Genomic DNA, 25,139 nt, shown 5'->3' with positions numbered 1-25,139 from the left:
TTCCACTTGAAACATTCATGAGGAATGTGTTTTCTACAAACAAGGATATTCTCCTACATAACCACAATACGACCATCAAAATCAAGAAAGTAACATTGACACATTACTACTGTCTCATCTTCAGACCCTATTTAATGATGTCCTTTAGGCAGAAGGATCCGGTCCAGAATCACACTTTTCGTTTAGTGTGAGTAGATGAAATATCTCTTTTTTCTCCCTTTGACTGGAAGTTTCACAGTTTTTCCTTGATTTCATGACTTTGATGCTTTTGAAGATTACAAGCCAATTGTTTTGTAGACTATCCCTCAATTTTATTTGATGACCGATTCCTCACAATTTGATTCAGGCTATATTTTTGGTAGGAAAATCATGGGAATGGTACTGTGTTGTTCTCACTGCATCCTCTCAAGTGGAGCATAATTTTGATTTGTCCCCTTACTAATTGTGTTAACTTCTATCACTTGAGTAAGGTGGTATCTGTCTGGCTTCCCACTGTAGTTTATTTTCTCTTTGTCAATTAATATTTTGTAGGGAAAGGGGTTTAACGCTGAGATTGTGCAACTATCCTGTTCTTCGTCAAACTTTCAAATCTTTTTTTTTTTTTTTTTATGAATTCCTACTTTATCCAATGAGTTATAATTTTTTTTGTTTTTTTGTTTTTTTTGGCAGTTGGCTGGTAGAGGGATCAAACCCTGGACCTTGGTGTTATCAGCACCACGCTCTAATCAACTGAGCTAACTGACCAGCCCCCTGTAATCCATTATTATTTATTTTGATGCTCAAATTGTCCCATATTTAGCCAGTGACAGTCCCTTAAAGCTGGCTTGTGTGTCCTTTTGACCTGTTCCCATCATTCTTGGAAAACTTCCTTAATTTCTGGAGTAAGATGTTCCAGGATCATCTTGTACTTTCTCTGCCACAGCTCCAGAATCAGCCATTTCTCCAAGACCCCAGGGTCCTTTTAATAAGAGTATGTTTAAGAAACCAAGATCTAGGTGCCAGGTATGCTCACTGATCCCCAGCCGTCTTAGTGGACAGAACTAAAACCTGTGTCTGTGTGTGTATGTGTGTGTGTATTCATTTTCATCTATGATTATTAGTTTTCTCCCTTTCAATATTTATAATCCCTTCTAGGACAGTGAGAAGTCTGGCAGCTGTTATCCCTAATACATTTACTTTTTTTTTTTTTTTTTTTGGTCTTTTTCATGACCGGCACTCAGCCAGTGAGTGCACCGGCCATTCCTATACAGGATCCGAACCCGCGGCAGGAGCGTCGCCGCACTCCCAGTGCAGCACTCTCCCGAGTGCGCCACGGGCTCGGCCCCCTAATATATTTGCTTTGATCAGTACCCCTGCATGCAAACAATATTCCATTGCTGCTGCTACTGCGCTCTACACAGAAGCCCCCTTTACCACATTCAGGTTCTGATACCTCATGCTGAGACTGTCTCTCACACAAATGCCCTTCTCATCCTGCTCAGGCTGACAACACTTGTTGGGTGGTCACCACTACCACCCACTACACGGACGTCTTACCTACCTCACTTGGGCTCTGACATCCTGCATGCACATACTCCTCACCCCCATCTGGGCTGACACACTGTGGAGGCTGCTCCTATGCAACGATCTTACTCGGAGTTTATATGATACCCAGCTCTGAGCCTTGATAGCATTACCTTGCTCAGCCCCACCTAATGGGTTTTGGACTTGAATTGTTAGGAAATGGACAGTGAAAAGGGAAGAGAAGCAGTTTACATTAACAGCTATAATCACAACTTTGGAAAGCCATCCTATTTTCTTAAGGGGCAGGGTGAGGAAGGGGATTAGCAATATAGTGGGATGGGCAGAGCTTTAACAAAGCATCTTCCAGGATGGAAACTTCAGTAATAAAGTATATTTCTAAACTCTTTTTCCAAAACCTTCAACCTTTTCTGCTAACTATTCCTTTAATTCTTCTTTAAGCCTTTGTCTTCTGCTATGGTTTGAATGTGCATCCCCTCCAAAATTCATGTTGAAAATTCCCTGTTGTGGTGATATTAAGAGGAGCCATTGAAGTGGAGCCTTTTGGGGAAGTGATTAAGTCATGAAGGTTCCATCCCCATGAATGGATTAATGCTTAAAAAAAAGAGCTGGGGGGAAGTAGCTTAGGCCCTTTTTGCCCCTCCACCTTCTGCCACGTGAGGATGCCGCCACTGGAAGACAACGCTGATGGAGCAGGCTCAACAGACATTGAACCTGCCAGTGCTTTGATCTTGTACTTCTCAGCCTCCAGAACTGTAAGAAATAAATGTCTCATCTTTATAAATTACCCAGTCTCAGGTATTTTGTTATAGCAGCACAAAAGAACTAAGCCAGCTTCTTAACACGATTAATAAGAACCTGGCACAACATCTGGCACATAGCCCTCTATTTGCTCAATACATGAAAATACATCAAATCTTACCACTTGTCTGGCCTTCCATCATAAATATGACTAATGTCATATGTTTTTCCAAAAACAAAAAGCTTTCTCTACCTGTGGAAAGAGCAACCAAATAAGATTAAGACAAGGGTTCAAGTCCTTTCTCAGCTACTACCAAGCTAAGTCACTTTGGGTAAGTCATTCAACTTCACTGGCCCATTTCCTCATGGTAGTAATAATAAGATAACCAGGATGATAAATACTAATACCTACTGGGTGCTTACCAATGTCAGGCACAGCATTACATGCATGATTTCAAGTAATCTTCATTCCAATGTTATGAAAGAGGTACTTTAATTATCCCCATTTTACACATGTGGAAACTAAATCTCAGAGAAATTTAATAATTTTCCCAAGGTTAGGTTATGCAGCTAGTAAGTGGTGGACCTAAGACTCCCAAGTCTCACCTCTTAAACATATCATAGTCCCATACAAACATTTTAAATTGCAGGGGTTACGTTAGATGATATCTAACGTCATTCCAGTTTTAAAATTCTGATTTTGAGAAATACTTGATAGACATTAAGATAAATGGATTAAAACAATGAAGTAAAAACTTTTCTAAACCTTCACTCATGCCATCTCTATTGTGAGCACTGGGCATACAAAGTTGAATAAGGGGCTGGATGGTTAGCTCAGTTGGTTAGAGTGTGGTGCTGCTAACACCAGCATCCAGAGTTCGATCCCTGTACCAGCCAGCCACCAAAAAAAAAAAAAAAAAAAAAAAAGCAAATGACTATCCTCAAACAATTGACGTACAATCATCATACTAGAATGCTGTGACAGTATTAAGCACAGAATGCAAAGAAACAGAGGTGTTGCTGAAACAAAGAGTGGTATTAAGAGTGGCTTTCTGGAGGCAATGAAACTTCAGCTCAGTTTTAAAACTAAGAAGTTAGGCAGAAACATGGCATTCCAGGCAAAGCATCCAGTATGTGTGAAGGCATGGTTAGAGTGAAACAGCTCTATCTATTTGGTATAACTGGATAAGGGTAAACAAGGGGATGGAAGAGAAAGATATTTTGAGTCATTCATGTCTTACTGAGAATTGAGTCAGAGGAACAGCTGTTTACCAACTCATAGAATTTCTTTTTAAGTACATTTTGGACCTCATATGTTTAAAATAACACAAAATATCTAGCAATAAATTTAATGAATCTCTTATTCATACTGGTCCAAATAATATATTATCAAAGAACTCTTGCTCTGTGTGGGGGAAGAGACTATTCAAAAAGGAGCTATCCAAATGCTAGTAAATATATAAGAGATTCATCAGGGAACCACAAAATAAAACCATGAGATGCCATCACACCCACCAGAATGGCTAAAATTAGAAGAGAAAAAGAGAAAAGACAAACACCAAGTGCAAGCAAAATGTGGTGCAACTGGAACCCTCATACATCGATAGAGGGAATGCATTTTAGTATAACTGTTTTGGAAAGCTGATTGGTGGTATCTACTAAAGCTAAATAGATCCATACCCTACAAATCAGCAATTCCATTCCTAGGAACTACCCACCCAAAACATGTATATGTACAAGAGTACTTCAAAATGTCCATGGAAATATTTGTATTATCTTTTTTTTTTTTTTAGTTTCATAGCAGTTTTAGTTTTAAAGAGAATTGATGACGAGCTGCTAAGAAAAAAAAAAAGAAATTAAGCAAAAAGTACAGATAGTTCTCTTACCCTCCTCCCACCCACATATAAAGTTCTTCTTATTGACATGTTACATTAGTGTGGTAGATTTGGTACAATTTTGAGTCAATACTGATATATTAGTATTAATTTATATTAGGGTTCCCTCCTTGTACTGTACAGTTCTATGGGTTTTGCCTAATGCACGTAATGTATTAACCATTACAGTATCATACAGAATAGTTTTGCTGCTGTAAAAGTCCTCTGTGCTCCACCTATTCATTTCTCCCTCTCCCCCTGCCTCATCCCCTGAAATCCTAGGAACCACTGTTTTGTGTGTGTTTGTGTGTTTTCATTACCTCAAACATTTATCAATGTTTTGTATTGGAAACACTCAAAATTCTCTCTTCTAGCGAATCGGAACCACACAATAAATTGTTGTTAATTATAGTCACCTTACAATGCTGTAGAACGCTAAATATTAGTCCTCCTGTCTAGCTGTACTTTTGTATCAGCTAACCAACCTCTCACTATTCACCCTCCCCTTATCCTTTCCAGCCGCTGGTAACTGCCGTTCTGCTCTCTACTTCTATGTGATAAACTTTCTTGGCTTCCACATATGAGTGAGAACATGCAGTATTTCTCTTTCTGTTTCTGGCTTTCTTCACTTAACATAATGTCCTCCAAGTCCATCTAGGTTGCTTGCTGCAAATGACAGGATTTCATTATTTTTTTTATACAGTAGTATTCCATTCTTTATATATACAACATTTTCTTTATCCATTCATCTGTTGACTGACACATGTTGATTCTGTATCTTGGCTACTGTGGCTAGTACTGCAATAAACAGGAGTGCAAATATCTCTTCAATATATTAGTTTCCTTTCCTTTGGATATATACCCAGTAGTGGGATTGCTGGGTAATATGGCAGTTCGATTTTTAGTAGTTTTTTTAAAGGAATCTCCAGTCTGTTTTTCATAATGGTTGTACTAATTTACATTCCTACCAACACTGTATAAGAGTTCCCCTTTCTCTGCATCCTTACAAGCATTTGTTATTTTCTGTCTTTTTGATAATAGCCATTCTAATTGTACTGAGATGATATCTCATTGTGGTTTCGGTTTGCATTTCCCTGATGATTAGTGATGTTGAGCATTTTTTCAGATACCTGTTGGCCATTTGCATGTCTGTTAAGATATGTTCATTTAGCTCATTTGCCCATTTTGGGTATCAGATTATGTGTTTTCTTGCTATTGAGTTGTTTGAGTTCCTTGTATATTCTGGATATTAGTCCCTTGTTGGATGCATAGCTTGCAAATATTTTCTCCCATTCTGCAGGTTGCCTCTTCACTTATTTCTTGTTTCCTTTGCTGTGCAGAAGCTTCTTAGTTTGATATAATCCCATTTGTCCAGTTTTGCTTTTGCTGCCTGTGCTTTCAAGGTCCTCCTCATAAAGTTTTTGTCCAGCCTAATGTGCTGAAGCATTCCCCCTATATTTTCTTCTGGTAGTTTCGTGGTTCGGGTCTTACATTTAAGTTTTTAAGCCATTTTGAATTGACTTTTCTATATTGTAAGAGATAGGGGTATAGTTTCATTCTTCTGCATATGGATACCCAGTTTTCCCAGAACCATTTATGGAAGAGACTGTCATTTCCCCAATGAATAGTCTTGGTGCCTTTGTCAAAAATAAGTTGGCTGTAAATACATGACTTTGTTTCTGGGTCTTTTGTGTCGTTGGTTAAATTAATTCCTGAGATATTTTATTTTCTTGGTAGCTACTATAAATGGGATTGCTTTCTTGATTTCTTTTTTATATTGCTTGTTATTGGTGTATAGAAACGCTACTGGTTTTTGTATGTTGAAATTACTTCATGCAACTTTACTGAATTTGATTATGAGTTCTAAGAGTTTTTTTGGTAGAATCTTTAGGTTTTTCTATGTATGAGATCATGTCATTTGAAAATAGGGACAATTTGACTTCCTCTTTTCCAGTTTGGATGCCCTGTATTTCTTTCTCTTGCCTAATTGCTCTAGCTAGGACTTCCAGTACTATGTTGACTAAGAGTGGAAAGAGTAGGCATACTTGTCTTGTTCAGTTCTCAGAGGAAAAACTTTCAGCTTTTTCCCACTCAGTATGATATTAGCTGTCAGCTTATAATATATGGCCTTTATGGTTCTGTGTTTTGTTCCTCCTATGCATAATTTGTTGAGGGTTTTTATCATGAAGGGATGCTGAATTTTATCAAATGCTTTTTTTCTGCATTGAGATGATCACATGGTTTTTGTCCTTCATTCTATTGATGTTATGTATCACATTCATTGATTTGTGTGTGTTGAACCAAACTTGCATCCTAGGGATAAATCCCATTTGATCACGGTGAATGTTCTTTTTAATATGCTGCTGGATTCAGTTTGCTAGTATTTTGTTGAAGATTTTTGCATCGATATTCATCAGGGATAGTGGCCTGTAGTTTTCTTTTTATGTTGTGTCCTTGTCTGGTTTTGGTATCAGAGTAATGCTGGCCTTGTAGAATAAGTTTGGAAGAGTTCCCTCCTCTTCAATTTTTTGAAGAGTTTGAGAAGAATTAGTATTAATTCTTTCTTAAATGTGTGGTAGAAATTGGCAGTGAAGCCATGCAGTCCTGGGCTTTTCTTAAGGGGAACTTTTTATTACTGATTCAATCTCATTACTTGTAATAGGTCTGCTCAGGTTTTCTATATCTTCTTGGTTCACTCTTGGTAGATTGAATGTGTCCAGGAATTTACCCACTTCCTCTGTTTTCCAATTTGTTTGCATATAGTTTTTCATAATAATCACTAATGATCCTTTGTATCTCTGTACTATCAGTTGTAATGTTTCCTTTTTCGTTTCTGATTTTCTTTTTCTTCATTAGTCTAGCTAATGGCTTATCCATTTTTATTACCTTTTCAAAAAACAAAGATTTGATTTGTTGATCTTGTGTATTGCTTTTTGGTGTCCAATTTGTTTCTTCTCTTCTCTTTATTCTTTTTCCCTCTCCTAATTTTTGGTTTGGTTTGTTTTTGCTCTTCTAGTTCCTTAAGATACATTGTTAGGTTGTAAATTTGAAATCTTTCTACCTTTTTTTTCTTTATGAAGAGGGTCTTCCAGTAAAGACTAGAAAACCTGCTAGACAAATTTTAAAAGTACTATAATACTTGAAATCTTCTGTTTTGATGTAGGCATTTATTGCTATAAACTTCCCTCTTAGTACTGCTTTAGCTGTATTCCATAGGTTTTGGTATGTTGTGTTTCTGTTTTCATTTGTTTCAAGAAATGTTTTAATTTCTTCTTTGACCCATTGGTCATTCAGGAGCATGTTGTTTAGTCTCCATGCATTTGTACAGTTTTGAGAGTTTCTCTTGCTACTGATTTCTAGTTTTATTTCACTGTGGTCTGAGAAGATACTAGATATGATTTGATTTTTTTAATTTGTTGAGATTTCGTGGCTAATAGATGGCCAATTCTGGAGAATGTGCTGTGTGCTGATGAGAAAAATGTATATTCAGCAGCTGTTTGATGAAATGTTCTGTTAATGTCTCAGGTCCATTCTGTCTATAATGCAGTTTAAATCCAATGTTTCTTTATTGATTTCTTGTCTAGATAATCTGTCCAATGCTGAGAGTGGGGTGTTGATGTCCCCAGCTAGTATTGGGATTTATCTCTTCCTTTACATCTAATAATATTTGCTTTATATAACTGGGTGATCCAATGTTGGGTGCATATATATTTACATGTCCTTTTGCTGAATTCACCCCTTTAACATTATATAATAACCTTCTTTGTCTCTTTTTATACTTTTTGACTTAAAGTCTGTTTCACCTGATATAAGTATAGCTATTCCTGCTTGCTTTCAGTTTCCAGTTGCATGGAATATGTTTTTCCATCTCTTCACTTTCAGTCTATGTGTTTCTTTACAGGTGAAGTGAGTTTCTTGAAGGCAGCATATAGTTGGATCTTGTTTTTTTATCCATTCAGGCAATCTATATCTTTTAATTAGGGAATTTAGTCCATTTAAATTCAAGGTTATTATTCATAGGTGGACTTACTCCTGCCATTTTGCTCATATTTTTATGGTTGTTTTGTACATCTTTTGTTCCTTTCTTCTCTTATTGTTTACTATTGTAGTTTGGTGTTTTTCTGTAGTGATAAGGTTTGATTCCTTTTTCTTTTTCCATTTGTGTACCTGCTTTATCAGTAATGTTATTCTTTCATGTGTTTCCTTGATGGTGGTTATCTTCCTTTTGCTTCCAAATGTAGGACTCCTTTGAGCATTTCTTGTAAGGCTGGTCTACTGCTGATAAATTCCCTCCATTTTTGCCACCTGTGAAAGGCTTTATTTCTCCTTCATTTGTGAAGAACAGTTTTGTTGGATATAGTATTTTTGCCTGGCTATTTTTTTCTTTCAGCACCTTGAATATATCATCCCATTGTCTCCTGCCCTGTAAGGTTTCTGCTGAGATATCTGTTGGTCTAATGGGAATTCCCTTATATGTGACTTGATGCTTTTCTCTGGCTGATTTTAAAATTCTCTTTATCTTTTACTTTTGACATTTGACTATACTGTGCCTTGGAGAAGACCTTTTATGGTTGAACCTGTTTGGGGAACTTTGAGCTTCCTGGATGTGTATGTCCACACCTTTCCCAAGCCTTGGGAAGTTTCCAGCTATTATTTCATTGAATAGATTTTTGATGACTTTTTCTTTTTCTTCGGGAACACCCATAATTTGAATATTTGCTTGCTTAAAGGTGTCCCATAGTTCCTGTAGGCTTTTGTTTGTTAAAACTTTTTTTTTTTTTTGCTCTGATTGGGTAATTTCAAATGACCTATATTCATTTTCAGAGATTTTTCTTCTGCTTGCTATAGTCTGCTCTTGAAGCTATTGTATTTTTTATTTAATTCATTTAATTCTTCATCTGCAGGATTTGTTTGGTTCTTTTTGATGGTTTCTACATCTTTGTTAAATTTCTCATTCATACCATGAATTGTTTTACCAACTTCATTGAATTGTCCATCTGTATTCTCTTACATCTCATTGTTTTCTTTTTCTATTTTTATTTATTTATTTATTTGCTGGCCAATATACAGGGACTGAACCTTAAGACTGTGGTGTTATCAATACCACACACTAACCAACTGAGCTAACCGGACATGGTTGAGTTTTCTTAAGATCATGATTTTGAATTCTTTTTGTGGCAGTTCATTGATTTCCTTTTATTTGGGATCTGTGACTGGCATGTAATTGTTTTCCTTTGGTGGTGTCATATTTTCTTGCTTTTCTCATGTTTCTTGTATCCCTGCATTGATGTCTGTGCATCTGGTGAAACAGCTGCCTCTTTCAAACTTTATAGTGGCTTTCATAGATAGTCTTTCACCCACAGTTGGGTCTTGTGTGATGGTTGAACAGGGTGTGGTGACTGTTTCTGCATAGATGCAGTGGTTTAGTCTTGGACCAGGCTCTTCAGCTGCAATCAACATCACTAACTGTGGGTGCCTCAGTGTCCTACACTGTCGAAGTTTCTGGCATCAGCAGCGGTGCAGATTGTTCAGGTCTTTGGTAGCAAGGGCTTTTGGGGCCCTCACACTCTCATTTTCCCCACAATGAGGCAACTTTGCCAAGGGGATTCCTCATGGTATTGGATATGACCTGACCTATAAAGTGCAGTGGTGATCAGTTCCAGGTGCAGGTGCTTAGAGTGACTGTAGAGCTGGGATCTCAGGCTCATTGTCTCATGAACCTATTGTGGCACCTAGGTCTTGGCATGCAGGTTCACTCTCTGTGGCAGGGTTGATGTCATTTGCCCACACCACCAGGATCTGTGGCTGAGGCCACCCTGGTAGTTCAGGCTCTGTGGGCCAGGTTATAGCTGTGATTCTGACCCTGGGGAGCTGAGCAGAGAAATGGCCCAACTCTTGGGGAAAAGGAGTGCTCTGGAGGTTTGGGCCTGGTGAGCAGAGTAAGATGCAATTTGGGAACCAGAGCAAATGGGGTTCAGTTGTCTCTAGGTTCCCATGAGGTGAGGTACCTTGTAGTGGTGACTTGGAATTTTGGGACTTGGCAATATCTCAGACTTTGTGAGTCCAGGTGCAGCAGCAGCAAGAACCCAGAAGAGCAAGGTGAAGCTGTTGTCTGGGCTTTGGGGAGCAGGGAGCAGCACAGCACTGATGTCACTTCCTGGAGGAAGGGGGTCTCTCAGCAGCTCGTTTTCTAGGGGGAACAGTTCAGCTCCAAGTGAGCTCAGAACTAGAATTGTTCAGCCCTTAGGACAGGGTATCTGGGCTCAGCCACTGCTTTGTTTCCCTGGGATAAGAGGTACTGTCAGCTCAGTGCTGGGATGCACAGATGCTCAGCTCAGCCAAGCAGCTTCTTGGCTAACTAGCTTTTCAGCCAAGACAGCAATTCTCCAGGTAGTGAAGCACAATCAAAATGGGGAGGGCTAAGGATTCTCCTTGAGGGCGTGTGCAGCTTTGTAGCTTTAGTTCCAGCCTGAGGAGAAGGGGCACTTCTGCAACAGGGAGGGACGGGAAGCGTAGTTCCACCACTGCCTGGTCTCTCATGGTAGGATGTAACAGCTGCTCTAAGCTCAGCTTGGGTGTCAGTTTAAAGGTAGCTGAGTCGTGGGGAATAAAGGGCATCACTAACCCCTGGGGTAAGATAGCTTTCAGCAGCAGTTCCAAGATGTGGAAGTAGTAGCATGAGCCAGAAGGCAGGGCGGTGTCAGCGCCTCTGGGGAAGCACAGCTGTCTGGAATCTAGGCAGCTCCTCAGCTGTGTGTAGTGCCTGTGAGGACTGCCATAGTCACAGTAGTGAAGTAGGTAGGTGTCCAAGGTGTTGATAAGGGCTGCTGGGGTCCTCTCACTTACACATTCCCCACATGGAGAAGTTCCTCCTGGTTCCCTGCTGCTCCTGTCTGGGAGATGGGGCAGTGGAGGCTATGTTTCCTTCTGTTCTTTATATGACTATCCTAAGTTACTGTGCTTGTTAGTGTTTCTGCTAACCCTTTATGTGCTCCAGCACTCTCCTTTAGTTACTTTCATCTAAATATACTGTCTTTTTTAAACGTTTTTAATTCTATTTTTCCACAAACTTTTTGAAGTACCCTCACATGTACTAGAAGACAAGTACAAGAATATTCCTAGAAGCATTATTCATAACACGAAACAGAAAATAACCCAATGTTCATCAATAGGAGGACTGATAAATACTAAAGAACCTAGAAAACACACAAAACTAATCCACAGTGTTAAGAGAGGGAAAGTAGGCTAGGAAGGGGCTTGAGAAGAGCTTCTTTGATGCATACGTAATGTTCTCTTTTTGAATAAGGTTTGCTCACTCTCTGAAACTCCACTAAATTGCATTTTTATGTGTACTTTTCTCTATGAATGTCATACTACAATAAAAAAGTTTAAGAGTGTTCTGATAATTTTTGACATGGAGCTGTCATTAAGTGGAACCTTGTATCGGATAGGGCTTTTTTGGTTGCCATGGCAGAAATCCTATTTAAACTAGCCTAAGAGAAAATGGTAAAGTATTGGTTTACTATCTTTGGGGGGGGGGGGAAAAAAAAGCCACATTAGAGCCAGAGATTCAAAAGCAATCATCAGGCCTTGGTCTTTCTCTCCATCTCATTTCTACTTTCTTTTGTGTATGCTTTATTCTGTCAGGCAGTCAGGCACTTTTCCACACAACTCCAGACTTACCTCATCTTCACAGTCAGCAATACTAGTGGAAAACATTTCTTTCTGTAAATACCGACAATATACCCAGAATACGCCTTGCTTGAGTCACATATCCTTCCTGGAGGTTATTCTGCCTCCACTTCAACCCCTGGACTAAGTTGCGAAGGGTGCTGTTACCCATGATGCTGTTACCAGAAAAGGGGGGAATAAATGCCAGAGAGACAAAACAACACCTGTATATGTGGGGAAGGAAATAGAAGAAAACCCTTAATTTGCAGTTTCTCACTGATCTATATCAAAGGTAGATTAATAAAAGTAACCTGTAGCTTTTCCTATCTAAAGTACTGAAGCTGCTGTGTGAAAGTCTCTTAACTACTAGGAGAGGGAAATTGACAGTTTCTTACCAGATCTGACACCAGTCTCTTCCTTCCAGACTATCTTACACACCATGACGAAATTAATCTAATGCGTGGCTCTAGTAATAAAACAATCCTAACAAAGGAACCATATTCTCTACGAAAGTTGAAGATTTTTTTGTCTGCCACACATTGTCTTCCACGATCACACCCTAACTTACCCTATGTAAGTCAGTACTTTTTAGGGTTTGTTACTGATGTACTTTAAAGTATTAGGATATAACTGATATTTAATCTGTCAGAGATCCAGGCATTGGCTTGTTATTTTTCCTTTCTGGTTTTAAAAGTATAATAAAATGATTTATGAATGCTAAGTCTAACCCTTAATATACAATGCTTTTCATTTAGAAGTTGATATTCTTATTAAACTAAGTTTATCCTTCTAAAAATAAGAAAATGTGGTAACCCTTTATGACAAAGTAAGTATCATTGGAGATATGAACAGCACTTTCTTAATGGGAAGACCTGTTAGAACTATTTTCCCCATAACATTTATCCTTTCCTCATCAATAAATCATTTACAATGTAAAATTTCAAATGGTAAGTTTCAAAGGCTTACTACAGAAATTTTCGTTTTATTTTGATACATAAATGGCACTTATAAAATGCTGCATTATCTTTTTTAGAGTATATAGAACAAGACATGTTCAGAAATAAGCCACCTGACTTTAGCTAATTTCGCTTAAGCTAAATATCTCCATCTTTTCACCCTTGGCGAAAACTGATTTACGTATGTAACCAATTTACTAACTTGCCAAGGTTCCACAATTACAGATTAATTTTTACTAAAAAGAATTGTAACATAAATAAGTGAAATTACTTTTAAAATAAAATAAAAGCATGCATGAATTAAATGTACAGGCATATCACTTTTTACTTTCATTTAAGCCAAGTATGCTGTAGGTTAAAGTTATTTAGACAAGATCTATGGTCCACATTTTACACTTTAACAGAAATTTCAGGACATAAAGTATAACAATATTCTACTTTATTGTTCAAATCAACATATTTTTACCTGAAATACATTATTTATAAAATAAAACAGATTCTGCAACAATACCAACATATTAGGAGAGTTGTTTAAATTAGTTTTTAATGGTTGTAGTGGAGTCAATTTTCCTCATTATCTACAGGAATTTAGCACACTCTTAGTTCTTTAATCCCACCAAAAATGTAGTATGGATAAGTAAATATTATATGTTTATTCAAGAAAAAAGGACTTACTTTTGATTTCAACCTAAGCCAAAAGTGAATTTTGAAAATATATTTTAAAATATCCTCTCAACCACTGTTAACACCCTCCTTTCCTCTACGCTTTCACACAGGAAGTGTCCAGGAGTTACAATTTTCTGTGCTGCCACAGATCTTTCTATTGGGCAGCCATCAATCATCTTCTTTCTCAATATAGGTCTTTGCATTAACCCGCGCCATTTGCCTGGCCAAGTACCTGTCTCTAGCAAACATTACAGTTTCTTCATTGTTCCGCTTCGCAAACTTGCTCACTGCCTCAGGTGGTCTCTCTTGTTCTTTCACTTTCTCTCGCCTTTCCTCTGTGAGTTTGTGTTTTGTTCCCAGTGATGTTTCAGAACTAGAGGGTTTCTCTTGGTTTCTTTCCCTGTCCTTTTCCATGTTTCTCATTTTGTTGGATCTTTCTTGGTCAAGAAACCTACCCTTTGTCCTAGAATTTGGGCTGCTTTCCTTTCTGTCTTGACTTCTTTCTGAAGATTGAACACTTACTTCTTGTTTTTCCTTATCTCTGTATTTATCATTATTTTCATTTCTTTCCTTCCTTACTTTCACATGTTCTTCCTTTTCTTTGCTTTTCTCTTCCTTCTCTTCTCCTTTCTCACTGTGTCGGTCACGATCACTTTGTTGTCTATCTCTTTCTTGTTCTCTTGGGAAATCTCTCTCCCTGTCTTTCTCTCTTTTCCATTCTCTGTCATTTCCTTCTCTTTGGTCTCTTCCCCTCAGTTTATCTTGTTCATGCCTCTTCCAGTGGAAATCTCTATGACTGGCCTCTCTGTGCCTATGAGGATTCTTCTTTTCTTTTCGATAATCATGGTCAGTGTAATAGTTCTCTTGGTCTCTCGACTGACTCCCTTGGTGCTGACCTTCTCTTTTCTCATGTCTACTTGACTTGGAACTTTTTGTGTGGTGTTTGACACCATGCCCTCTTTCTTCACTAGATGACCTTGAGTGGGTTTGATTCCTATGATGCTTGGCATCATTCTCAGAGGTTTCCATGGCCTTTTCCCTTCTGCAGTTCACTTTATTTTCTTCCATTTTGTCATCCTCACTGCTCTTAGCATCCAAGTCACTGTCTGCATCTAGATTTTCCTCTACTTTCACACCAGTATGGAAAACGCATTTCTCCTGTGGTATTCTGTCCTCTGAACTTACTTCATTGAAGCAACTCCTTGATTTCTCTTCCTTTATCACAGACCTTTACAAAAATAATAAGCAAAATAAAAATAAAAGAAATAAAAAAATAACAAACACCAAATGCCACATTATCAATGGTAGTAAGCAAATGAAATGTTCATATAATTTTTTTTTTCTTTTTTTTTTTTTCTTTTTGTGACCAGCCACACCGCGCTCAGCCAGTGAGCGCACCAGCCATCCTTATATAGGATCCAACCCATGGTGGGAGCACTGCTGCGCTCCCAGCGCCGCACTCACCCGAGTGCGCCACGGGGCCGGCCCCATATAATTTTTCTCAATACTTGAATTAATAAAACTAAAATTATATACACTGTCTGATTAGCCAAATGCAAAAAGGTGCTGTATATATATTACCTTGTAAATATCTGCAAACTAGTGTTTTCAACGCATTCAGAGTATTTTCAATATTTGCAGAACTGAAATAAAATCTGCCCCTCTCTACTGGACCACTAGGACCTTCAGGCAGGGGTCTGTGCAAGGTCTTCATTTTTTGCTAAGCCTAGACAAAGAATTATATTCTGGATCTAAGTTCTTTTTGCACAACATGAAGTTCAAATTGTGACTGTGCTGGATTTTCTTCCTTTTAAAAAAATTACAAAAATAGTCCTAGAAATACATGAAGATAATTTTTTTCACAGCAAAATAGTGAGAAATCTAATTCCAAATATTACTAATTCATCTCTCATGCACCAGCATCCTGATATACTCCTTGGCACTTATTGCAACAAAATGGAAATATATGAATCTGTCCAGCTGTTAGAATCAACAGCATTAAAATTATTTATATCATCTACATTTTTCCAGGTGATAAGTATGCTTTATTTACTTACATTACTCATACATCCATTCTTAGAGCACACTACTTTGGTTTTCTAGGAATTGTCCACAGTTCCATCTTGGCTAAAGGACCCACTGATCATTATGAATTTGATTATTAGACTCTGGGAAGTACAATTATATAAATGACATGGTTTCACGGTTGGTGTCATAACTATTCCAGATGTAACTCGAACAGAAAGTCATAATGTATTATAATTTCCATCCAAAAGCTTAACCTTCAAATATACTTAACTCATACTTTTTGTCAATTTTGTAATCAAAACCTAGCAGTTTAGGGAGTGGGGCATAAACCTAATTCCCTCTCCTCACCCTTAGTTCCATTCTCTTACTTCTCCTCTTTCCCCAGGAATACAGACTCAGATCTCCTAATCAGTGTTTCTGTTCAAAAAAAAGTTTGCTTAGATACAGGTTTAGAACAAATTCTCCCTTTTATCTTCAGCTATATGTTATGGCATAACCATTTCGCCATTCCTATAATACCTTACAACCTTACTCAAAAAGCTTCCAATCGCTTACTTTCTCGACAGTATTGTTTAATAGAAATGTCTGTAGAAAGGGTAATGTCTGTAATTTGAGCTGTTCAGTATGGCAGTCACTGGCCAAATATGGCAACTGAGTACTTGAAATGTGGCCATTGTGACTAAAATTTTATTTATTTATTTTTATTGGTTATGAATATTCATGATACAAAACTGACTGTCACCCCTCATGTCAAGATGTGAAGGCCAGATCCATACTGGCAGCATGCCCGTTACCACAAATTGTGATTGTACCCTGTGTCCCCCACCCAATTATCCCCTGTAACTAAAATTTTAGATTTTATTTATTTTTAATTAAATAGTCACATATGACAAGTGGCTATGTGGTGAAGAGTGCAGTTCTAGCCCCTAATATGTAAATCTTGCATTTTATGGAGGTTGGGTCCTACTAATGAAAATAAAGCACTTTCCTTTTTATATACTATCTAAACATGTATGTAGGATTACATTGTAGAACACCCGATTCTTTCCAAATTTCTCCTTAATTCTGGCAGCACTCAATCTAAGGCACCAGGGCCATGAGGGATACCTACCTATACTTTCAATTAAAAAAAAAATAATAATAGTAATAATAAGACCATAATCTGGTTTTGCTCCCTCTTGAAGGTCAAATATAAGACCCATAAAGCACTTAGATATTCAGATATTTTGTACTTTAAATGTTTTAAGTCTTTGGATTTACAGAAATACGAAACTCAATCACTGAGAATGTTTTATGGAAGCTGTAACAATTTTGTGAACTGCAGAATAAAAATGATCTTGAACTAAATCTGCAGATTTTTGAATGAAGAAACTGCAAATTCCTAGCCATTTATTCAATTAAGTGAGGGTGGCTGACAACACAACATGTAATGCTGGAATCCTGCATCTTTCAGAGAGTTAAAATGACCCCACGATCACAGATTATTAACAGTGTCTTTCTCCTAATCATTTCACATGCCACCTCTCACCTGGCTTCACGAAAGCTGCATTTAGGTACTTCTTCTTCACCAACTGCTTGATTTAACAGATGCCTGTAAAATCCACTGAGATCTTTCTGCTTGGTTACATCCAAACGTGCTAAGAGAGGGAAAGCAAAAGTGGGAATATATTCAACAAAGCACAGCGCAACTATGTTTTACAGGCATACAGTACATAACACAGTGTGCAAACTATCCCCCAGATCAGCAAAGCATAGCCTACAGGCCAAATGTAGCCTGCTACCTGTTTTTGTAAATAATTTTTTACTGGAACACAGCCCTGCTCATTTATTTATGTACGAGTATTGTCCACGGCTGATTTTGTACTACATAAGCAGAGTTGAGTAGTTACAACAGAGATCATATGTATGAAAAGCCTAAAATATTTATTATCTGATCCTTTACAGAAAGTTTGCTGACAGGTGCTCAGATGCTAGATGAACACACAGAACATGCTCAGACAGAATCTTATAGATTTGGTTTTCTTCCACTTAAAAATTGATAAGCACCTGATAAGTAAATTAAACTTAGATCTTGAGAAATAACGATGAGTACAAAGCACTAAAGCACTAAGATGTTCTTTAGCCCCTGCACATCATTATTCTTTCCTCAATTATTGTTATTCTTTTTCTAACTGCCCAATTAATGCTCCTTGAGTGGTGTTTCACTAGATTTTCTCATCCCAAAAAATATAGGTAGGGTTTAAAGTTATATTTACATTGTTTATAACAAATGTGATGGTGTTATACTTTGTAATAAGTGTTTTTATATTTGGAAACATGTTCTAAGGCAATGACTTGTCATGATCATAGGTTTAAGTAACAAAATAAGAACTAAGTGAACCCAAAGGTTCAGTGATGTAGCAAACAGCTAACCACAAAGCAGGGATTCTGCTGCTGTTTCCTTCTACCTTTACCTGTCTTCCATTTTACCTTCTAGAGCAGCAGCCCTCTTTTCTCTTTCTTCCTCTTCAGCTCTCTCTTGAAGTTTTTTCTTATAAGCAGATGTCACAAATGCCTCTTTATCATCAAATTCTCCCTTTTCCATTTCTCGTTCTCTCTGTATTTTCTTTTCCATTCTTTTTTCCTGTTCCTTTTTTCTTATCTCAACAGCTTTTAGTAGGTTGTGAATATACTTGGGCTAAGGAAAAAATTAAGATTATTTAGGAAAGAGGTGAAAATAATAATTGTTAATATTCTGTTATAATTTTTATCATGAATTCATTAAGACAGAAATGGCTAGTCCGAATAGGATTGTCTTCCTAAAATTCAATATAAATTTACTAGCAATGTTACTATTGAAATTGTTTTCAATAAAAATTTAAGTGTAGCAGAGATAGAAATTATTTATAATGCTACTTGACATTTTTAAATAACTTCAACCTAAATTTTAAAAAATTTCCCAGTGTTTTTCTCACTCTTTTTACTGGTATTCTCTTAATTCAACAAATAAATGAATCAGAAAAGTTCCTACTAGTTTTTTTACATTGAGTGGAAATATGATTAATGTAGTTGCTTTAATATAATTTTATACCATCACTTTACTAGTAGATACTGTAAGATGTGAAGATCCTTAAAAATCAGACCATTCCCACTGCTTCATTTGATTAAAATAAATAAAAAATTTAAAAAAATCAGTCTGTGCTTGTGAAAGAACAGAGTGATAGAAAATTTGAACTTATTTCGATCCCTGCCCCCCACTAAATTTTTTTCAAACTGAAAATACAACCATAATATGTGTAGGCATATGATTCAGTTACGAGCCAGGAAGCAATAAAAAACGAGAAGATGATAAAACATGAACAATCATGAACAATCATGAGGTACAGAAAGGATACAATTTGGTACAAAGAAATTCTAAAAAAAATTTCAAAAAACTATTTGCAAAGGTTGCAAAGCAAAAAACAAAATTTACAAAACTATTAGATAATTCACTTGGCTCCTGTTAGGATACTATATATAGGGTTTCCTGGGTCCTAAAATAAAACGTATAATATCTGGAACCAAGAGTTCTTCACACTTCAAATACCTAAAAGCTTTTTCTCAGATCATCCTCATGTTAAAATAAGATTAAGATTAAAAAAATGTTGGTCAAGGTCAAAGAAAGTTTGTATTTCAGCTACAAACCTTTCGATCTTTTCCCAAAAGCAATTTGGGATTACTTTCCTCCTTTTTTTTCTGCATTTCATCATAAATACTGTCATATTCATACACAGTGGAGTCTTGGGCAAGGGCCTTCTGGATTTCCAGTTTGGTCTTAAAAAAAAAAAAAAATTAAATGTATTTCAAAAATATGAGCCAGTCAATAGATACCAAAAAAGTCTGTATATATTTATTTTTTTAATAAAGTTCATAAATTGGAAATATAGTCATAAAAATTGCATTGATCACATTTTAGATAGAAACATAGAATATAAATTCTAAATCCAGGTTAGCTGGGTTTGAACCCTGGCTCTACACTTACTAAGTTACTTTGGTCAAGTCTGTTTAATCCTTTTGTTTCTTAATTTTCCTCATCTAAAAAAGTGAGGATAATAATTATATCTACTGTCCAAGTTGTTGTGATCATCAAATGACTTAATAAACTTAAAACACTTAGGATAGAGCCCAACAAGAATAAGTGTTCAATAAACATTAGCTATTATAATTATCATATATTCATTTGTAAATAAATATAATTAATCATATCCAAAGTATGTGGTCCAAAGGTCAAAAGTATGAATAAGAAATATTTAACCCTAGGTTTGAGATGCCTACATTATATATTAAACATTCATATAATTTTTAGTAAATTGAATTGCCAAATAAAATGTTCAGTTTTAAAATAGGTAATAGTAGGAAATACTTTATAAATAGAAAATTGGGGATATTTTGTAATTAAACTATTTTTGCAATTTCAGTCATATAAAGTCTTCTGCCTTTATCAGGTTTCTTCTATCTCAAATATTCTTCCTCTTCTTTCAGTCCATCAAAATCTTGTCGAGGGTTTCAGGGAAAGCTCAATCTCTACATCTTAAATAGGCCATCTCTGAAGATGTCAACCCCCAATGATCTCTTTCTTTTGAACTCTGATGGACATTCTACACTGCAATTTTTAACTTTTAATAATACATTTGATATTATTATTTTCTATTTGTTTTACAAATCTCAGCCCCTTGTCCCATCTTGTAAGTTTCTGAGGTACACAGTCTACACATTTTAACTTTTTCTTGAATTGCTACATGCCTAATGCAATGTGGAACACGAGAGGGATCCTTTTTAAGTGAGAGTGATACTATAATTATTCAAAAGAATACCTGATAGTCTCAGATTTTTACACATCAACCATTTGACCCTGGAATGATGCACATGCTAACTAAAAAAAGTTTTTTTTTCTGGAACACTGTTTATAATATTAAGAAATTCACATTATTTTTTACTTCTCAACATTTATAAAACCAATGATTCTCTTGCCTAGCTAGCAAATTAGCACCACTGCTCCCTCCCTAAAACCAGTCTCAATAACCCAAAGAGGGAAACAAGACATCTAAGAACTAATAACCACCACCATCACAAAAAGCAAGGGAAAAGGGAGAGTAAAGGCTGTTTTAAACAGATGACCTGCCTTTGTATATACTGGAACAAGAGCTACAGCAGAGCACTTTGGTAGATACGTTACTGTTAATTTATGTCTCAAAATATATAAAGCAAAAATTGAACAGAAACTTAAGAGAAAACAGACAAATCCACAATCATAATGAGAGATTTTAACATATGTCTCTCACTAATAGAATAAAAAATCAGTATGAATATGTATGGATTAACACAACCATCCCAATGAACACATATAGAACATTTTTCAAGCACAGAGGGAATATTTATAAAAACTATAAACCATAGTTTTATAAAAACTATGACCAAATATATAAAAAAATATATATATATTTGATCATATAGTAAACCTCAACACATTTTAAAGACATAAAATAATACAGTGCAAGGTCTTGGAACACAAGGCAATCTCATTAGAAATCAATACCAAAGAGGTAACCAAAATCCTCCATATACTTAGAAATTAAGTTATACACTTCTAAATAACACATGGATCAAACAGGAAATGGTAATGGAAATTTTAAAATATTTTGAATGAAGTAACAAAAATACTGCCTATAGAAAATTTTGAGATGCAGCTACAGCAGTGCTTAGAGGGAAATGAATAGCTTTAAATATATATATATATCTTAGAAAAGAGAAAGGACTGAAAAACAAAAAGATATGCACCCATTCCAAAAAGTTATTTACCCTTTGATGTTTCCCTTTCTGGGCAGATGAATTTCAAATAATTACACTTTGTGCATAGCCTTTTTTTTGGCAAGGAAACTCACTAGCAAGAATTTACTAATAATATTTCAAACAATCCATTGTCAGACTGAGTCATCTGAAAGTAGAACTGGTTTAATCTACAACACAGCAATAAAGAACTAATTCTTCATTGTGTTTTTCCTTTAAAATTTATACAGGCAATCTGTAATCTATACAGATCAAGAAATGTTCTTACACATTTTTAGAAAACAAAGGTCAAGATAAAATTATTTCACAATACACTCCTACTCTGTTTTAGTCTCAGCACTTTGATACCAAAAGTGATATGTGAGCTGAAATACTTCAGTGAATGCATTTCTCTCACTTCCACCTTACCTGTTTCATGGCCTGCTTCTTAGCAGCTTCCCTCTGAAGGCTTTCACTCACAGAAGTCTATAAAACAGAAAAATGCTGTCATTGTTTAAATCAATTTAAAATTTCTTTTCCAGTATTCTGGCTGGCAACTGGTTCCCTATTTACAGTTAAAAGTGGAAAGATAATATTAGGAATTAAATTAACAATTTCAAGGTCTTTCCCCTAAACTTTAGGAAACAAATGAGTTCTCACTGTAAATCATTAGACACTAAGGTGTAGGAGAAGACAGAATGATAAAGGAAAAAATGTGGAAAAACGGTTTTAGTCCTAACTTCACCACTAAGTCATTGAGTCTCTGTGGATTTCAATTTGCTGTGTGTGTGCACGTGTGTGTGTGTGTGCACACGCACACTTGTATGTTAAATGGGGAAGACTAGACAACATTTCAGGTGCCTTCCAACACCAAAATGGTATGGTTCTCAGCAACAAAAAACACATTATTTTAATATTCACCACTGAATATAGTACATCAAGCTCTAGGTTCATGCTTAAGGCTTCAAGGCAGGAAAAACTATCCGTGGCTTAAATCATTCAAAAAATTTGTACTGAAAAACCTTCCATACCAGGTATTGTTCTAAGCCCTGACGATGGTGGAACAGCAAGAACAGCCTCTGCCCTTGAGAGATAAAGAGTCTGAACAAGACAAATAACTAAAGACACAATTACAATATAAATGAAAGAAGAGATAATAAAGGGATAAACAAAGGGCTGTGGGAGGCTGCAGCAGAGAAGGCAACTAAATGTATAACGTAACAAGAAAGCCTTTCCAAAAGAGATATAACATCAGACCTGAATCAAAAAGAAGAGAAATTTAAGAGAACGCAAGAGAGAGGTAGAGAGTAGTAACTACATGGGCAAAAGTAAACACTTACAGCTAAGAAAACTAATATAGTTATAATGCTTAAGAAAAAAATGTTTCCTGTTAAAGATTAAAGTTGAATGTGACCAAACCACACAATACAGTCACTAACTGATCAGTTTCGAAACTAGCAGGCAGGCAATTATTCTATGTCTGAAGACCAGTTCACAAAACAAAAGAATAAATGTTATAAATATTACTACATATTATTTTATAAATCACAAATAATCATTAGCTTTAAATTAGAAAGACAAAAATTACTCCCTGTAAGAGCCTTTATCTTAAGGAGAAAATAATTCAATTTATAAATAGGTTCATATGCAAACATTCAAACTGTACTAAAAGGGCAAAAACACACTATTTCAAAATAGGTTCTTTATAAAAATCTCAGGGAAATGCCTTTTCAAAAACCTGAAGCAGTAGTTCCTTGCAAAAAATTTTTTTAACTTAATTCAGCAACATGTTCTAAGAATCTGCTATGTGTATAGCACTTAGTTAAATGCTACAAAAGTTTACAATCTAGTGGGTGAGGAGCTATATTTGGTCAACGTTTAAATTTTTTAAACCTAGTCTAAGAGTTAATAGGTTCCTATTAGCTTTTATTTTTTGCGGTTGGTCAGTGGGGATTCAAACCCTTGACCTTGGTGTTATAACACCATGCTCTAACCAGCTGAGCTAATTGGCCAGCCCTCCTATTAGCTTTAATTCCAAGTAAGAAATGAACACCCACTGCTGCCCCCAGTTGCTAGCAGCAGCCTTCAGGGAGGCCCACAAGTGGGGATCCAAGCAGGGCTGGGCATGAGCCATCTGAGCACAACCATGGATCTAAGAGCCCAGAGGACTGGAGTGGGGGAGTAGTAAGGATGGGGCCACAGACTTGAGACTTGGTCTTGTGTTAACACCCCCCCCTTACCCTGCCCTGCCCATCTTGGAAAAACACTGAGCAAGAACCCCAGCTACATCAAATTTTTCAAGATACAGGCAGCCCAGAGCATCTCTCAGACAATTGCTATACCACAGAGTCTTATCTATCTCACTGCTGACAGATAACCTTGTGCTGAACCTACAAGATGAAAGTTTCACCCAGGGAAGTGACAACCTCATCAAAGGTAAGAAAAGAGCTGGTAACCAAGAACTCCACCCAGAGAGGATGTGGATCTGTTTCTCCTCCACTTTTAAGGAACCAGGTAGGGGGTCCAGCATACCTAACCCACCCCGGGTATCATATGATGGTCCCCTCTGCAGGTGTCCTCCCAACCTCTTTTGGATTAAGGAAGATTGAAGACCAACCCTTTTTTGAGGGAATTTTCCTGTAGTGGCCAGGAGTGTTGAGACACTGTGATTTCCTACAGTGCTGTTCCTTCCCTCAAGATCGGGAGAGGATAACCACCATGCCAAAAATTCTCAGTAAATTTTTATTACTTAGAAAAAGCAAGAAAGAAAAAAGAAATGAACACACAAAAAAAGGGAAGAAAATGCCTGGTCTATTTTATATTCACTACTAATAAATAATGATACTCTCTCCATACACACACACACACACACACACACACACACACACCCCACACACATTATTACAAGGGTTAAAGAAGTGGTGAAGAATAGGCACCATAAATTGCAGAATTAAGAAAAACACTGCAACTGGATTTTCCTAGTCTTTTCTCTCTCCTTTGTTCTGTGTAGAGAATAAAAATAATTTAATCAATATAATTTCAATGCTTCACTGAACTACAGTCAGATATAACCTGACTAAAAGGGAGACTTTTAAAAAAAACCTTTACAAATAGCTCAGATAAATGGAAGAGAAAGGACATGACTGTGTACCCTTCTTATGTCACTATACAAGTTTAGGTGGGTTGCCTCCTGGGCTGTGATAACTATTAGACGAGAAATACCTCTCTAAGTATTATTGGAATGCCTTCATCAATAAAATATAGTTTACTGACACTAAAAAAATTATAGATACTAAACCATTACTTATATTATTAAATTACCTTTCTTTGGTCATAACATTTTTAATTGAACAAAAATTTAGAAAAAGGTTCTGAATTTTATTTTGCAGAAATTAATCTGTCATTCCATAACTAATAGAGCACAATGGGGGGAAAACCATATCCACTTAATCCACTTATCCAAAACAGCTCTTAGCTAAAGAAAAACAGTTCAAGAAACTGTTTTTAAATGGCTTCAATCCTTCTTTAAATGGCTTCCAGCTACAATTTTCTGTTGTGCTCTGAGAACTTAGAGACAAGAACTTCTTGTTCTTCTTTTCCTTTTTTAACTTAGCAACAGATCACTTATCAAAGGTCCCGCAACTCAACAATCTTTATTTGTCCCCATTTATACAACTCTTGTTAGTACAAAGCCCGTTTAAGAGTTGTAAAGAGTACATAAAATTTTTATTATATAAACTCAGACAAACACTATGACAGAAAAAAATAAGCATGGCTATGAACAGAAAATTTAGAATAAAGAAAATATAAATGACCATTAACTAGATGAAAAAATGTTCAATCTTACCAATAATTAGAGATGAAAATGAAAATGTTAACTTCTATTGCCTATCAAATT

General features: G+C 36.4%; 1 protein-coding gene and 1 non-coding gene across 3 annotated transcripts in view; both read right to left on the bottom strand.

Annotated features, from left to right (window-relative positions):
- Window positions 1–7,215: 7,215 nt before the first annotated feature.
- Window positions 7,216–7,277, bottom strand: LOC134389816 (U7 small nuclear RNA). Its single transcript, XR_010024782.1, has one exon. It is a non-coding gene; the product is annotated as a U7 small nuclear RNA (small nuclear RNA).
- Window positions 7,278–13,185: 5,908 nt separating this feature from the next.
- NSRP1 (nuclear speckle splicing regulatory protein 1) overlaps window positions 13,186–25,139 on the bottom strand; it is a 53,683-nt gene continuing 41,729 nt past the window's right edge. For both annotated transcript variants that reach the window (XM_063111585.1, XM_063111586.1), the window contains exons 3-7: window positions 21,671–21,727; window positions 19,121–19,249; window positions 17,927–18,134; window positions 16,986–17,094; window positions 13,186–14,657 (exon numbers count right to left, since the gene is read on the bottom strand). In XM_063111585.1, the coding sequence (XP_062967655.1) occupies window positions 13,598–14,657; window positions 16,986–17,094; window positions 17,927–18,134; window positions 19,121–19,249; window positions 21,671–21,727 (1,563 nt within the window). In that variant the 3' untranslated portion in view covers window positions 13,186–13,597. The remainder of the gene's footprint in view (window positions 14,658–16,985; window positions 17,095–17,926; window positions 18,135–19,120; window positions 19,250–21,670; window positions 21,728–25,139) is intronic.

Source organism: Cynocephalus volans, chromosome 10 (genome assembly GCF_027409185.1).
Source record: "Cynocephalus volans isolate mCynVol1 chromosome 10, mCynVol1.pri, whole genome shotgun sequence".
NCBI lineage: Eukaryota > Metazoa > Chordata > Mammalia > Dermoptera > Cynocephalidae > Cynocephalus > Cynocephalus volans.
Note: the sequence above shows the minus strand (reverse complement) of the source record. Positions and strands in the feature narration are given on the sequence as shown.